At 34.5% G+C, this 15,828-nt stretch overlaps 1 protein-coding gene across 3 annotated transcripts in view; it reads right to left on the minus strand.

Annotated features, from left to right (window-relative positions):
- Positions 1-1,727: 1,727 nt before the first annotated feature.
- The window catches only part of LOC129810402 (neurogenic locus protein delta), a 54,417-nt gene continuing 40,316 nt past the window's right edge, over positions 1,728-15,828 (minus strand). Inside the window, exons 5-7 of one of the 3 annotated variants that reach the window (XM_055860872.1) lie at positions 13,097-13,157; positions 3,695-5,382; positions 1,728-2,710 (exon numbers count right to left, since the gene is read on the minus strand). In XM_055860872.1, the coding sequence (XP_055716847.1) occupies positions 3,717-5,382; positions 13,097-13,157 (1,727 nt within the window). In that variant the 3' untranslated portion in view covers positions 1,728-2,710; positions 3,695-3,716. Of the gene's footprint in view, positions 2,714-3,228; positions 5,383-13,096; positions 13,158-15,828 lie in introns of those variants that run through there. The other 2 variants (XM_055860865.1, XM_055860859.1) reach the window with 2 other exon arrangements.

Here is a 15,828-nt window from a genome sequence, read left to right on the forward strand (position 1 = left end):
AAATAATAAGTCTTGAAAATTTAATATTAATCGCTTCGCTAGCAAAATCACAAGAAGTTCACAAAAAACTTGGTAATTTTTGGCGTTTTGATGGATTTAATTCTGAAAATATTTATCTCAGATTAACTTAAATTTAAGCATAAATTTCAAAAGAAAAAAATTTGCAAAAGTAGCAAATTTAAAAGTGGTACATGGACAGTCAGTGGTACAAGTTGGACAGTCAGTGGTACAAGTTGGACAATAATGGTATAATTTGGACAGTGCTTTTTGTCTTGATAAATTTAGTATTTCATTTTTATTTGTATATTTTCAATGCTTTAGTTTTATAATTTGGTTCCCTGTGCTTAGAAACAAATTTTGTACTGCATTTATCAAGAAAAAAGCCATGTCCAACTTGTACCGGCGAATTGTCCAACTTGTAACACTAATTCCAAATTATATCACTTTACCCTACCCCATATCTTTGGAATAGTTCCCAATTTTGCTGCGAATTCTTAGTCAAGTAAATCAATTGTTTACTCCATTAATTGACAAGAATTTAATTATTTTATCCCATAAAATATTTAAGTATCACTGTAGTTTTTCATTTGCCTGATCTTTATATTATTTCAATTTTAATCTTCAATCAAGAAGATACAGGGATACGATAACAAAAGATTTATTCTACAACTTTGTCATGTTTCAGGGATAGATTTGCAATTTTTGTTGCACTTTTAAATAAATTTGGTATCAACTAAAAATTATGAGGCAACTTACCGTGTTTATTTTATCACTTTTATGCACTAATTATTTAAAAAAGAAACATTCTTTTATGAAAAAGAATTCAGAAATGGTCTTGCATTAATTGTTCACCTTATTCAAAATGTTTATTTTCTATAAGCTGGATGAACGTGTAGTTGTTCAGAGTGATCTGAAACCTTCCCTAATTCATGTGATTGCAAGAGCCGTGTCTTTTGATGTAATCCCAGAGAAAAACCAATATTTCGATTCTCGCAGCGACAAATCAGTTGACTCCCAGTACGATCAATGATCCACCTGGGAGAAATTCAAGAAGATCCAACATCGCGCGATCGTCACGCACGTTCACGCTATAAAAATGTGTATTTTACGATTGTTGCGACGTGTTTCATCCATTGAGAGTTAATTTGTATGTTTAAATAACAATTAACCATCCACGTCATACAAACCTCAGTGTCTCACTAATTGATGATCATCAGCTTCAGTGTGATCTCCCAAGATCACCCAGAGTCCATCATCTTTCCAGCAGAGAAAATATGAGTGGAGCGCGAGAATGCCCAAAGAAACAAACAAGCTGTATTTATTTTTTCATCAAATATCAGTTTTTATTGATTTTTTTGTCTCTCGTGTATTTTAAAATGGATTTTTTATGCAATGTATGTACATAATGCTGATCATTTTTTTGCCTTTTTTCTTTTTAAATCTTTCTCACTATTTAATTATACACAAAAAAAGGTTTGCTAAATATATATAAATATGATACAAATTATATTACAAAAATTTAAATAAATTTCTATTTTTATTCAAATGTGTATTTTATTTTGATGAGAACTCTTCAAATTTCTGTTTCTACGCTTGATCTTGTGTGCTATTTTTTTTCTAATTTTCTGAATATTGAGGAATTAAGTACAAAATTGCAATATTTTAATATTAAAATTTCTTGTTTTTTTGCATATATTCTGTGTTGTAAATTTTTGTGGGGTTTGCGGTTTTTTTTTTTAGTTTTGGTACAATTTAATTTTTCGTCAAAAGATTGGTCATTTTCAAAAGTTTTTTTTCATCTAAATTTTTTTTTATTTAAATAACTATTATAGATCATTAAGAATACAATTTGTTCAGTCCATTTTGAAATATAAAGTAATCATTATATTTTACTTTTCTTTTTTTAAAAAAATTCTAGTTTAGTGAGAAAATTGGATTGTGATTCGTGTTGTTTCTTTTCTCTCGTTCAATGTCTTGACTTAGTTTTTATTATTTATACCTACAACATTACATCTACTATAAATTAAATCGTTTGATCACAATATTACAATTTTTTATATATATAGTTTATGTTTTTACTTATGTCGACAAAAATTGAAAAATGTGGATAAATCTAGTCTAAATGTATTCGTTACGCACTATTACATTTATTTATGCTAATATCTCGCTTTTCTACAAATATATTACTGGGATTGTATAATTTTATATAAATCTTTTTTCCACTGATATTTTTTTCATCTTATTTTCTGGCATTTTTTCTCTCTGTTTCAAATTACAACAAACAGAAAATTCCCATGCAATTCTCTCAAGCTGACCAGAATCTTGTTGATCTCCTTTTTGGTGGGCAAAAAGAAGGTCATACAAGAACCAAATGGCCCCAGCATCAATTGCTGCTGATTTGAGAGAAACTTGTCAACCTAATCCAACTCAATATGACCTTGGGATAGGCTATCAGGGACATCAGAGGTCAAATTCTGCACAGCAGAACTTTCATTTGTGACTTCAGTTCATTCAAAAAATCAACCCATTCTCTCACTTTCTATCTCTAAATATTTTTTCTTTCTCATTTTTTTTCAATTTTTTCTCATTTTTTCTCTTCTCTTAATGATATTTCACATGTTGAATTGCATTAGTTCGTCTCTCCTATTGAAATAAATGTTCTCACTCATTGTAAAAAAATGAAGACTGTCGAAGGTTTTGGAATTGTCATCTTCTGGAATTGAGGTGTAACTTTTAATTTTCTCTTTTTTTTCACTCAAAAAAAATTGCAGGTAATTGGTGGTATTTTCATTGTTCGCGAGTTCGCAATTTTATGGCTTGGAAAAAGTATTTTTGACGTATCGTCAAAGTGATGAGAATAAATCACGAAAAAAAAGACAGACGAACTGCTTCAACACAATTAAACAATAGAAATACTAATGATTTATTATTTTAAATAAGCTAACAGTATAGAGGAAATTATACGCAATCTACGTAAATTTTTAAGCACACAAAACACAAACACACGACGTAATACTTGTGATTTTTACTTCACCTTACGCTCGATTTTCTTATTTTTTTTCTTCTTCTATTTTATTGACCTCTTAATTTTCTCTCACTACCATCAACCTCTTAAAAAAAGTTCTCAGTGCTGTATAAAATTCTTAAGGACACTATGAGATTCCTTATTATTTTTTAACCTCTTTCTCTCTCAACCACTTTAAATCTTTCAAAAAAAAATTGCGAAACTAGATTAACTAAAAATCACTTTATTGATTTTTCAGGTGAGATTCTAACGATTCTTAAGAGAGAAATTAACTGAAAATGCACAAAAAATACAATTGAGCAGCAAACTGGCCATTGTAACTCTTTCAGTTATCATTTAAATTTATTTTTGCTAACTTCACTTCACTCTATCATCCGCCATCTTACATCAGTCAGACTCTAATGTCTAACTGTCACTTGTCAATTTTTCTTTGTTCTTCGAGCTGCTCAGTTAGTTTTTTGTACAAATTCAGGGAAGGGGAGTCAGTCCTTGGGCTTTCGTGAAAGCTCAACTTGTGAAAACAAAGGAAAGCATGGGTCACTTGAGGTGTTTTGGATAGGAGTAGAAAATTAAAGTTACCACTTTTCATTCAACAAAAAAAAATTGGTTAAAGTTCATTTAGCATCAATCACTTTGGGGTCATGGATTAGGAATTAGGCGCAGGCTCACCTGGGCATTTGGAGGCACAGCACTACATATGGGGTGGACTGCAGGGTCCCATTTGGCGGGTGACCGGCGGCATCCACCGTGTGTTGCACAGTGTCGCGTCGGACAGCACCGATATCCGCTTCTCTGGCGGCGGCACATGGAAATCTTTGGCGGATGGTGAGGTGCTGATGATCTGGGACGCCCGGTGCATCACCAGGGGATCCGTATTAAGCTGCTTTTGCGATCTAGCTCGCTGCAGTGGTGACATTTGCCCACTGCCATAGCACTCGGATACATCAGCGCCACCTCCACTCGCTGTATTGAAATTCGGCCCCACGCCGCTAGAGTATAGGCTGGCATTGAGTAGGCAATCATCCACGCTCACAGAGCTGGACATGTTGACGCTCTTGTCCCACGTGTTTTTGATCATATTGTGTGATGTAGCATCTAAACCTAGGCCGCTGCCACTTGACCTCTTAGAGGACATAGAATTGTGATGGTGGGCTAGGCCTCCATGGGAGGCGTTCTGTTCATTTTGCATTCTCGCTTCGGCATCATCCTTCTCCTGGGCACGTTTTCGCTTCCTCTTCATGCACATCACGATCGCAGCTGCACTGATTACGATCAAGGGCATGGCCACTGAGAATACAACTATCAGCGTAATTTGTGCAGTATTCAGTTCATCACTCCTCCCGCTATGAGCTTCCGGACTGCCACTAACCGACGAAACATGTCGAGATATATTAGCCGAATCCCATGCTGAAGCATTGAACTCCTGTTCACATTGATTCCCCGTAAAACCGCTTGTGCAGACGCAGTGGAAACTATTCACACGGTTTACGCAAGTTCCGCCATTTCTGCAAGGTGACGAGGCACATTCATCAATGTCAATACTACAGTCCTTCCCACTAAATCCAGCTCGGCACGTGCATCGGTAGTCGTTTTTCAGATTTGTGCAGGTCCCGCCGTTCGCACAGGGTTTCGTTAAACACAAATCAACCTTGTTTTCGCACAACGAGCCTATGTAGCCGGGAACACATTGGCAACGAAACTGATTAACCATATCAATGCAGGTTCCACCGTGTAAGCATGGATTTCCTTGGCAATCATCGATATTCCGTTCACATCGCTTCCCTGCGAATCCAGATGGACACTGACAGTGAAAGCTGTTGCCGTTGTTCAGGCACGTGGCTCCGTTCATACAGGGATTGGGACTACACTCATCCACTTGCGTATCACACTTCAGACCACTGTATCCTAGCGGACATTCACACTTAAACCCCTGATTCGTGTCACGACACTTTCCATGCAGGCAGGGTTTGTCGGCGCAGGTTACGGTTTCGCGGTCGCAATGCTTTCCTGTCCACCCTTTCCGACACTCACATCTATAGCCACGCGGAGTCTCATCGCGACACGTTGCCCCATTGAGGCAGGGAGAGTTTTCGCAGCTGCTGATCACAATGTCACAGTCAGTTCCCGTGTAACCGGGCGCACATTGGCAGGTGTAGGAACCCTGACCAGTATTGAAGCAGGTTCCGCCATTTTGACATGGGCGGTGGTTGGTGCAGTAATTGAGATCTTGGTTACAGAATAAACCACCCCAGCCTTCGTTGCAGCGGCATTCCCAGGGCTTTTTGCACGTTCCGTGCATGCAGCCTGGGTAGGGCTCACACTCATCACACAGCTCACCCTTCCAGCCCGACTGGCATCTGAAATGAGGAGATAAAGATGCGGAACATTGGGTATTGTTGGTATAAAATCCAATGGTAGGGTCAACTCATAAAAAGGAGTAATGGTCTGGCAGTATGTTTAGGGTATAGATATATCTGAAAGTCTACATTTTAAGTATAAGTACGATGATTTGCAGTAGAATATAAGATAGAGGACTATACCAAGTATTCTTAAGTATTGTTAAGGGCTAAATACCTGAACTGATTTTGATTGAATTGAAAATTCTGACTAATTTAATAAGTAATCATAGGTTATTTTATGAAAGGATCAGGTGTTGATTTATCAAGATCCAAGCAAGATATTTGTAAATTCTAATTCAGATTAGATTTAATTTATAAGGATCAGAGGAAAATCTTACGGATGCAATAAGCATATCAAATTTCATAGAAAAATTTCAGTTATAGGTTTAGGGCCTCATCAAAAATTCAAAAGTATTTTAAAAGCAAAAACACTCAATCTGAAGGTTTTAAGCGATAATATCAAAGTGATTTCGACATCATGTTTTCAAATTATTCACTGCTCTTGTTGTCTTTTCAATAGACATATGTACTCAAGATGTCAGGGCAACAATGCAAAGGTTGAATGACACTTTCTAGGATCCCAAAGACAATTCAATGCATTCCCTAAGCACGATTTCCTCTTGAGCATTCGAGCATTCCAGGGTGAATTTTTCCAAGCAATCTCAAAACAAAAACAAGCTCTCAACTTTTCCTCGTTTTGTATCTATTATCCGTTGACGGTGAGGAAGCTTTAGCGAGGTCCCGCAGGGAACTTTCATCATTAGCAAATACCGCCAGAAAATTGGCATATCAGCACGATCTCTGACCTGGAATTCCCCGTGAAAACGCGAGTGTTGTTTTTCGGTTTTGTCGGGAAGCTATTTGTGGATCACTTTCGCAAGAAAACTTTTCCAATCTGTCCTTCAAATTTGAATTGAACGGCAATAAAGAAAAAAAACCGACCAAACACGGAGACAATTTCCGCTCCAATTTTCTCTCTCAAATTAATAAAAATAGCAACTTGCTTTCAATTGTGAATGTTGAGGAAAAATTGCGCATAAAGTAAATAAATTTGCGGGAGATAGGTGGAGTCATAAAGTGAGACCCATAAATTTATAAAAAAGCAGATCAAGACATTTTGGTGACATTTTACGAGGATCCATTTGAATATTTAATCGTCAACTGTCTCTTGTTGAGCTTCATGTTTCGTTTTTTTTTCTTCTTTAGTTGTAATCTCCACCTGCAAATTGTGAATTTCACCTTTCTGCAAGGTATCAAGTGAAAGATTTCATGGGATTTTTATTTTGATGTTTGGGAATGGTTGAATGAGTGGTTTTTTTGGAGGAACCATCTCTTGCCAAGTGAAAGATAGCAATAGAATTAAGTTTGAGCCAAATATGGCATATTGTGGAAGGTGGTGCTTTGCCACTCTTTTTTTTTCTCCTACCTTTAATTATTATTTATCACCAATTCGTGGAAGTACAGTTGCTTCAACACATACAAACACCTGTTGAATAATTGGTGGAGGAAAAATATCTTTTTCTATTCAAGACCACAATCTGGCGTACGGGACACTATGACTTCTGAATTTACAATGCATTCCCACAGTTCATTGAAGAGGCAATTTTTTTCTCCATCCTTTTATTCTATTAAATTCATGAACACCACATGTGAGTCGCACTCCCAATAATCCACACGAATATCTCATATTCATTCATGGAATTTCAACGTGGAAGACTCACTCAAGAACTCTTGTGCAGCTGATTGTTGTAATTTTCCTCCTCTATCCATCGCGGCCGTGCTAAGGCGAAAACTTACGTAGGTTGCATTAGAAGTTCGCGGACATTTCTGCAAGTTAAACTCAAGTCTGACTGCGACATAAATGAAAAGCTTGTTTAAACTCAGACTGAGCTTTCTTAATGTTTTTCAATTCTTTGAAAAGATCACCGTATGAAGTCCGTCTTGTATCAAAAACGGATATGTTCAGCTCAAAGGTAACAAGCTAATCTCGGAAGATAGATAAAAAATCTCAAGAATTGTGTTCTCGGTCTTTTGTGGATAATTTGGAGTCAAGAATTTTTTAATAGTCAAGTATAGAGTCAAGGCGGTTTTACATAGAATCAAACCGTCCAAATGGTGACATCGTCCCAGAAAGTGATTTACGAAGTCCAAGTGTATGTAATTGTCCAAATGATTCCTGAAAAACCTAATAAGAACTTGCCCATACCTACACTGAGAAAAAAAGAGGGTGCGATTAACCTTTTTTCCTCATAACTTTAACACTTTTTAGGTGTAAAAATATATTAATATTTTTTAATGTTAATCTTACACCTTTTTAAGAGTAAAATCAACATGAAAAAGTGTTACTTTAACGCCAATTACACCTAAAGAGCATAATATATACACCGATTTCGGATCAATAGTGCAGGATAAAATAAACATTTTCGGAATGTTATTTTAACTTTTTCGGATTTCTCTCAGTGTACCCATACCTGAGGAATGAGATAACCAATCTCCAAAACGACGCAAGAGGAGGAAATAGAGAAGTTTTAAAAAGGTCTATACCGTGTTTCTTGATTCCAAAAGAAAAAACCTTAAGCTTGAACTGAAGGAAGAGAATAACATGGCAGGGAAAATTTTAATGGGCGTATTACATGCTTCTAGTAGACGAAACCGACACAGTTCCTAATGAATTGTCGGTGTGAAGCCGAATACCAGATCTTTAGGGGTGCGGAATTAGAAAACACTTTTCGTGTACTTAACCCGTGTAGTGGTAGGTCCTCTAAGTCAGACAAAGATCGGCACTTGGACTTAAATATAAATTGACATTTACCGTAAAGGTCTAGTTTCTCATATGAAGTTAAAAATGCAATTTGATTACTAAAAGTTACAAGCTTATGTCAATGTTTAAGTACGTATGAGATATAATTGGAATGCCATTTTGAGTATAAAGTGCCCTGCATTGCTCTAAACCGTTATGCATTGAAAAACTAAATTTGATTTTACCAAATGTGTAAAACTAAAACCCATACAACATAAAGAAGCTCTCAAAAAACATTAAGTTTTAATGAAAAGATGGTTTCAAGTATAAAGTTAATAAATAAAATAATACATTCAATTTTCCAGAATTGCATTACGCTTGAATCTCTTCAAGCAACATCACCTAGAATACAAACCCAGGCTTTGAAATTTGAGAAGATTTTTAAATTTAAATAAATCTATTAGAACTAAATTAAAGTCTGATCCAATGAAAATATTTCGTTTTCTATATTTTAGTCAAAATTTGTAATTATTTATCTATGATTCTTTGATTATTTAGAATTAAGCACAAGCTGGAGAAGTAATACTTATGGTACTAGTCAGAGTAAATTTGAAAAATATTTCTTAATATTTTAGAAAGTCTCTAAAATTTTAAATATAGCAATGAAACCAAAATTTAAAGTTTATTGTGAACTCAAAGTTTTAGATCTTAATTTTTGGTGATGCTTTCCAAAATGTTAAAAGATAAACCAAAGCTTCGGTAAAGAATATCAAGCTAAGTTTGAAACTTTTATCTATAAGTCTTTGAGACTTATATCAAGCAGAACAAAATAAAATTGCAGATACTTGATATGCAGTTCTGATTAAATTCCAAAAACTATTTACTGAGTATTAAAATTATTCAAAACAGTTCTTCGTATTTTGTTGCAGTACATAGCATCTTATAAGAGCTTAAGCCGGAGCATTTGAGGTCTTCACGGGCATAGTTGAAAAATTTACGGGCGTAGTTTTTCATTTGTTTAAAAACAATAATAAATAAGATTAAGAAAAAGCAGCAAACTCTATTTTGAGCACACTGAGAGAAATCCGAAAAAGTTAAAATAACATTCCGGAAATGTTTATTTTATCCTGCAATATTGATCCGAAATCAGTGTAAATATTATGCTTTTTAGGTGTATTAGGGGTTAAAGTTACCCTTTTTCATGTTAATTTTACCCTTGAAAAGGTGTAAAAGTAACATTAAAAAATGTTGATATATTTTTACACCTAAAAAGTGTTAAAGTTATGAGCAAAAAAAGTTAATCGCACCCCCGTTTTTTTCTCAGTGCAACTATACGTAAGCACCGAGGACAGTATCAGGTAATTTCTTCTATTAAGCACAAAGTAAGTTTAAGCTTGAGCTTGTACTTGGAAATATTGTTTATTCGCTATCAAAGCTTTTTAAACAATATACCTATTCTTGATTAACAAAGAATGTTTTCAAAGATCCAAATAGGAGCCTAGCACTCTGAAATAAACCAAATCCAAATTTTCTAAAAAGCTGACCGAACTTTTCGATCAACTATAAAAATATTTCGATGCTGGAACAAGAGGAAGGGAGTGTGAGCTTGGTAAAAAAAATATTAGAAACGGATGGAGCACTAATGTGGTGTTGCTTTCAATTTAAATTAGTCTCAAATTAACGACACAACTCACAAATTATCCCAGCAACCCCACAAAATCACGTATTAGGGTCATTGGCGTGTCTCCGAGAAGGAGTTCACAGCTTAAAAAATTGGCAATTGTTAATCGAATGTCTTCCTTTCAGGTATTTGTATGCATAACTTGGAAGATATTTTTTATGCTCCCACCGACTTCTTTTGTTGCTCATCGGTATTCAGCAACACCCGCGATCGATTTAATCATGATCATACGGCGTTTTGTCATCATGATCATCAAATGAATGTATGGCAATTGTTGCATCATAACTTATATTGTAAGTGTCTTCACTTTTCGCCACGACGCACGCATTGCTTCCTTTCATCTTGCGATCTTTTGCATAATATTTATTGTTGGTATCTTGTATTAAAGCTCCAAGGGGGGAGAAATGTGGAGCCAGAAGAGAAAAAAAAGAGCAAACTCATATTTCTTATGATACATGGGCTTGAATTACAATAGTGACAATGGTTTGGTGTTGTGTTATTGTTGTGACAAAACCATGATGTCTGATGATGATTGACTCTCATCAAGAGCATGGTGATCATGTGTGAGAAGAAAGTTATCTTGAGCCAAGGCTGAAAGAAATCCGAAATTCTTTGTGTCTCCTCCTCAATCAAACACCAACCGTCTCGGATTTATTTAATAGAATGCTGAATTTGATCTGTCGCGATAAGGCGCCGAGGTAAGATAGTTTGAGTGATCTCTGGGCTCAAACTTCCAACAGAGATTCCATCACGATCGAGTTAAAGGGGGGACATGATCCAAGATCGAGTGAAGATCACTAATTGCCGTCAAAATATTTAACAATTGCTCTCGTGTGTCTCCTTTGGCCACGCTCACGAAACTATTTTTTGGACAATAAAACATATCCAAACTTATTTCTCAAGTACACCCAGACATTATTTCCACTATGATATCCGTTGGAAAAAGAAAAACTCTGTATAAACCATGGATTAAAAAAAGAGAGAGAGAGATACTTTAAAATTTCCGTGGATAATATAACACGTGAAAAATGCTGTATAAGGGAGTTTGTTGTAGCTTAAGACTTTCGTGGGAAAGACTTTGAGAAGAGGCGTGTCGATCGTTTCGTATCGCGCCGCGCAATTTAATAAGCTCTGATTTTATTGGGAAACCTACACGCCACAATTTATTCCTCATATTTTCCTTCTTCTCTCCACAAATACTCTTTAACTTTTAAATAAAAACACCTATTCTCTCCCCCACCTTCTTATCAAATGCACTTAAACGGGAATGCGTGAAAGTTAACACACTGTGTAAGGATTAATCATTTTAACTTTTAAGTACGTTGACAAAATTCAGCGACAGGTTGAACAAGAGATTGTTATGTATGCGCTCTAAAAGCTTTCACTGAAATGGCAATTAACATGTAATTATGAGCTTTATCTAAAAATGTTCTTAAATATTTGATGCATGTCTTGATTGAGGATTCAATTTCAGTAATTAATGCAATACAAATCTCGTGAGTAACTGTTAGATCTTGTTTTGTTTTTTGTTCAAAATTAGGGAAAAAATTATCCTAGTTGATGTTTTTTATCAAGGAATATTTTATCCAAGGTATTTGATAAAAAATTTGTAAAGAACACTTTGATTTGATAAAGGACTGGATGGACAAGAACTCAAGGACCTCAAGTGAGAAAATAATATGTAATAATTATTTTCTCTAGGATTTATTTATGATAGTTTGTTTAACATTTTGGATAAACTGATTGATAAAATGAAGACATTGCTTAACAGATTGTTTTCGGATGTGATCTTCAGCATGATCGAGATAAACAATAAACTTTTGGAGTTTACTATCAAACAAAGAGTTTATCCATTTTTTTTTTAAATAACATTTCATTTGGATAAAATTTTTTGATTTTAAGAACTAATAAAAAATCTTTTATTATTTTACTAATTCAATATTTCAATCAAGATCAATATCATAGAAGGGTAAACAGGATAACATTTTTAAAGCAAAGTTATGTTTTTCAAGGTAGACAAAACGGATCCCGGTCAAATTCCCGAAAGCCAAAATCCCGAATTCTTAAAAGTGTCATAGCTACTCCTACGATTGCACCCGCGCTTGCTGGAGGCAAAGGGAAATCTTCTGTGTCTTGGGAAATTATTCTAAAAATTTTCCTCTATTTAATTTCATTTCTTTCAGGATTTTGTACACTTGGGATTTTAGCTTTCAGGATTTTAGTTGCCACCGATACAGGGGAACTCTTTAGATAAACTTGATTCAGGATTTTGAACATTCGGGATTTTGGGTTTCCGGATTTTGGATTTCGGGATTTTGGCTTTTTCGGGATTTTGGCGTTCGGGATTTTGGCTTTCGGGATTTTGGCTGCCACTGGACAAAACACCGTTACAATGTAAGATTTATATAATAAAAGTAAGATTTCTCTATTTTGAAGCAGTTTCTTAATCTAATCTGCTTTTAATTTATTATTTTTAAAAAATTTTCCTTATTGCATGAGGCCATTTTTGTACAGAAGACAGTTTCTTCTATTTTGAATTAAATAAATTGATACTTTTATTTATTAAATATTCATAAAATATGTCAAAAATTTTATCCAAAATTATTTTTTTCTTGTTTTGATAATAGTCTGGATAAAGTGCTAAGTATTGAAAACAAAATTAAATTGAGAAAAACTTTTTGTTACAATTTGCGAATCGTGTTAAAAATCCTGAACAAAATTTATTAGACAATAATTTTGTCACAGTTTTTATCTCTAACCGAGTTATAGTTTTAAATTTGATAAATCTGCATTATCCAAATTTAAAAGTCTATTGATTGAGAAGTTACAAATAAATGACTGAAGAAACTTAATTGAAAATTATTTAAATAAATACTTGGGATAATCACAGTATCACAGTTGTGTTTATTGAAAAAGAAATTTCCATCTCTTAATTGGAATGCCTTTTTGACCGGTCAAAATTGAGATAAAAGAAATTTCGCATCTCATATTGATTTCACAGCTTCTTCAGCATTTCTCCAAACAGAATTATCGCCTTCCCAAGATGTTCAGAGATGGTTTTAATTAAATTTGAAAGGTGATCAAAAATCCAATTGCCGGATTGTACTAAAGTGAACTTTCTTGGAGAGAACTTTCGGCTGAGGCCGGATTATTAATTTTCGAGGGGCACTTTCGGGGTCAGGAGGCCAGAGAGATTGCGGAGGGCATCAGTTGGGGATATAGAACAATTAATTTTTTTTTTCAATACTTACACGCATTGATTTGGCACATTGCAGTGTCCATGTTGTTCATCACAGCCAGGCAGGCATCGAGCTGAAATGGGAATGGAATGTTTTTAGTATAACTGGCGATCTACATGCATTAGAAGCAGATCGATAAATTTGATTTAAGTGAGATCTCAATCAATTTCCTATGAGTTACGGAGATTAATCCACTCCCAAATGCGGCTTGTTTCTGGATCAAATTAATCGCAATCGTGTTTCTTCTCCATTGGACACAGGCTTTCGCAGTTTATTACATTGGCGATTTGACCAGTGAGATCACCAGTCAGGTGCTTTTTGGCGGAGAAGATTAAAATATCAACATTTTTCGCACATTGGTACGATCACACTCCCAGAGAAAAAAGAAACAGAATTTCTCCAGGAATGGCAATGAACTGCGAAACACCGGAAGATCAATGGATTCGTTGATAGATTTGTGAACCTGACATAATATCCAAGAATCCTTATACAAAAAGAGTTTGGTATAGTATCGCAGTATGACAAGGAAATTTTGAACATTTTTCACAAAATCTAATGGATTTCCTTGGGATTTATTTTCTATATCCTAAGTTTTTTTTTAAATTTCAAACGTACAAATTTCCTATCCCATTTAAAATCACTTCTATGTAAGAATATGCCATGGAAATGTCCTATTGTAGATCTGAACATTTCTGTGGAGATCCATAAGGGATGATAAAGAAAACTTCCCATATTACTTAGGAAAATTTCTTTATCAATTTGGGATCCCATTAGTACACCGCAATTCAAGGGATTTAGTTTAATCTTCAATTCTTTTCCGCAGATTCTCAGCAGAATTTTTTTTATAGGGATACTGTTTAAAGGTCTCAAAACCAGAAAAAATGGAGTGTTTACGAGTTTGTTACAACAAGAAGAGTAATTAATTGGAATGTGTCTGCCACGTGCAGCAGCTGCAATTCGCGTACCAACCATCAAAATATATTCCAACTCAGTCACATTTTTCACCCAAAACACCAATTTTTCCATCACGAGAGAGCTGGTGCCAGAAATTGAATTGGCACAACAAGAAAAACAAGGAAGAATGGCCCACGAAATAATAAATATTTTTAAACTCCCCAGTTTTCTCCCCAAAAAAGCCCAGGATATTGTTTTGTATTCCCTCTGGGAGTTGTTTTTGTGCACATCTTGTGTTTATTTCTCTTTTCCTGTTCCTCTCAGAAGACCCATCATCTTCAGTCTCGTATACGAAAAAAAAACGTCTCTTGAAAGTTATTTTGCTTGGAAAGTCCATCGAACATTGATCGCTCCAGCTGTCCCTCATTGACGACGCACGCCGATTAAGAAGCACGTACCATCCCCAAACATGCGCGCCTTTTTGCATCGATGAACTTCCATCATGGACAATAATTAATTAATGAGCATTCAGTGACTTCTTCGACTTTGTACTAAATTGAACAGGTCGCCAAATTTCCCGATCGCACCTCAAAAATGCAAGATTCTCGAAGCATCTGCTTCCAGAGATGGGTCACTTTTTATTACTACTCTGGGCTTGGAAATTTGCATAGTTGAGAGTATAGCTTCTCATGCAGACTTGTTGATCTGCCAAGGAAGATGGATGAGAAGAATGTGGAGAGAAGAAGAAAGTATATTTTATGGAGTTGTTGGGGAAATTTGCAGAAATGAATGGACAAGAATTTTGAAAAGTTAAAATGCAGAGAACAGTTAATCTATGGGGAATGGCAATGTATTTTGTAGAATGGAACTTTGAAAGAAGATTAGTGAACTTAAGTTTAAAACCGAAAATAGAAGTTCGCAATTCAAAAACGTAATATTGATAAGACTTCAACTTAAACAAGAATATTTGACGCATTAATTGTGAATTGTTTCTAGATTCTGTAATTTCGAAAAGACAAATATACATGAAAAATTGAAAAAAGAATATTTTTGAATATGATTAATAGGGTGAAAGGAACGTCTATTGACATTTTAAGAACTCGTGTAAGCACCTATTGACACCCTACTCTGTACTATTTGGGATATGAAATTTGAACATCGCTGTTTATAGTAAAAATATTACATAAAAAACGTTATATTACTTATTTTTTACTAGATACATTAAATAATTTTCAACATTTTGACAAAAGTGTCAATAGGGGTTCCCTGTCGAACAGACGTTCCTCAGACCCTATAGGATGACAAAATAAACTAAGGGAATAGTTAAAAAAAATTAAAAAAAAGCTCTTGGTGCCTAGACAAAATTAGAGTAAAAATCTTGTTTATGTTTCGAATATGAACCAAGATTATAGTTATCGAAAACCGTCTTACTTAGAAATATGTCACAAAAACTCTAAAGTAAATTATTTTAAAACTGCAATATGAAAACTTCCAAAACGTAATTTTTATATATAGAAATGGTAGAAGTTCACTTTGAAACTTTAAAAAACTTGTAAATTATTTGAAAACATATTTCTCAATATTTATAAATATTTTTAAAACAATTGTCTTCAAGGTTTTGAAATTGCATTCGTCATAACGATCATAACTATTTAATAAAAACGCTTTTAAAGCTCTTTGAGGGTTGTATCGGTTGTATCATACATCACTAATATGGAAGTTGTATATTCAAAAATAGAGTTTTATAATATTTTTAGTTAAATTAGCATTTATATCTTTCAAAAATAAAATCCAATTCACAAATTTTAAAGCCGGCCTGGATCAATTTCAATTTTAAATAATTCGAAAAA

This window comes from Phlebotomus papatasi, chromosome 1 (assembly GCF_024763615.1).
Source record: "Phlebotomus papatasi isolate M1 chromosome 1, Ppap_2.1, whole genome shotgun sequence".
Taxonomy (NCBI): domain Eukaryota; kingdom Metazoa; phylum Arthropoda; class Insecta; order Diptera; family Psychodidae; genus Phlebotomus; species Phlebotomus papatasi.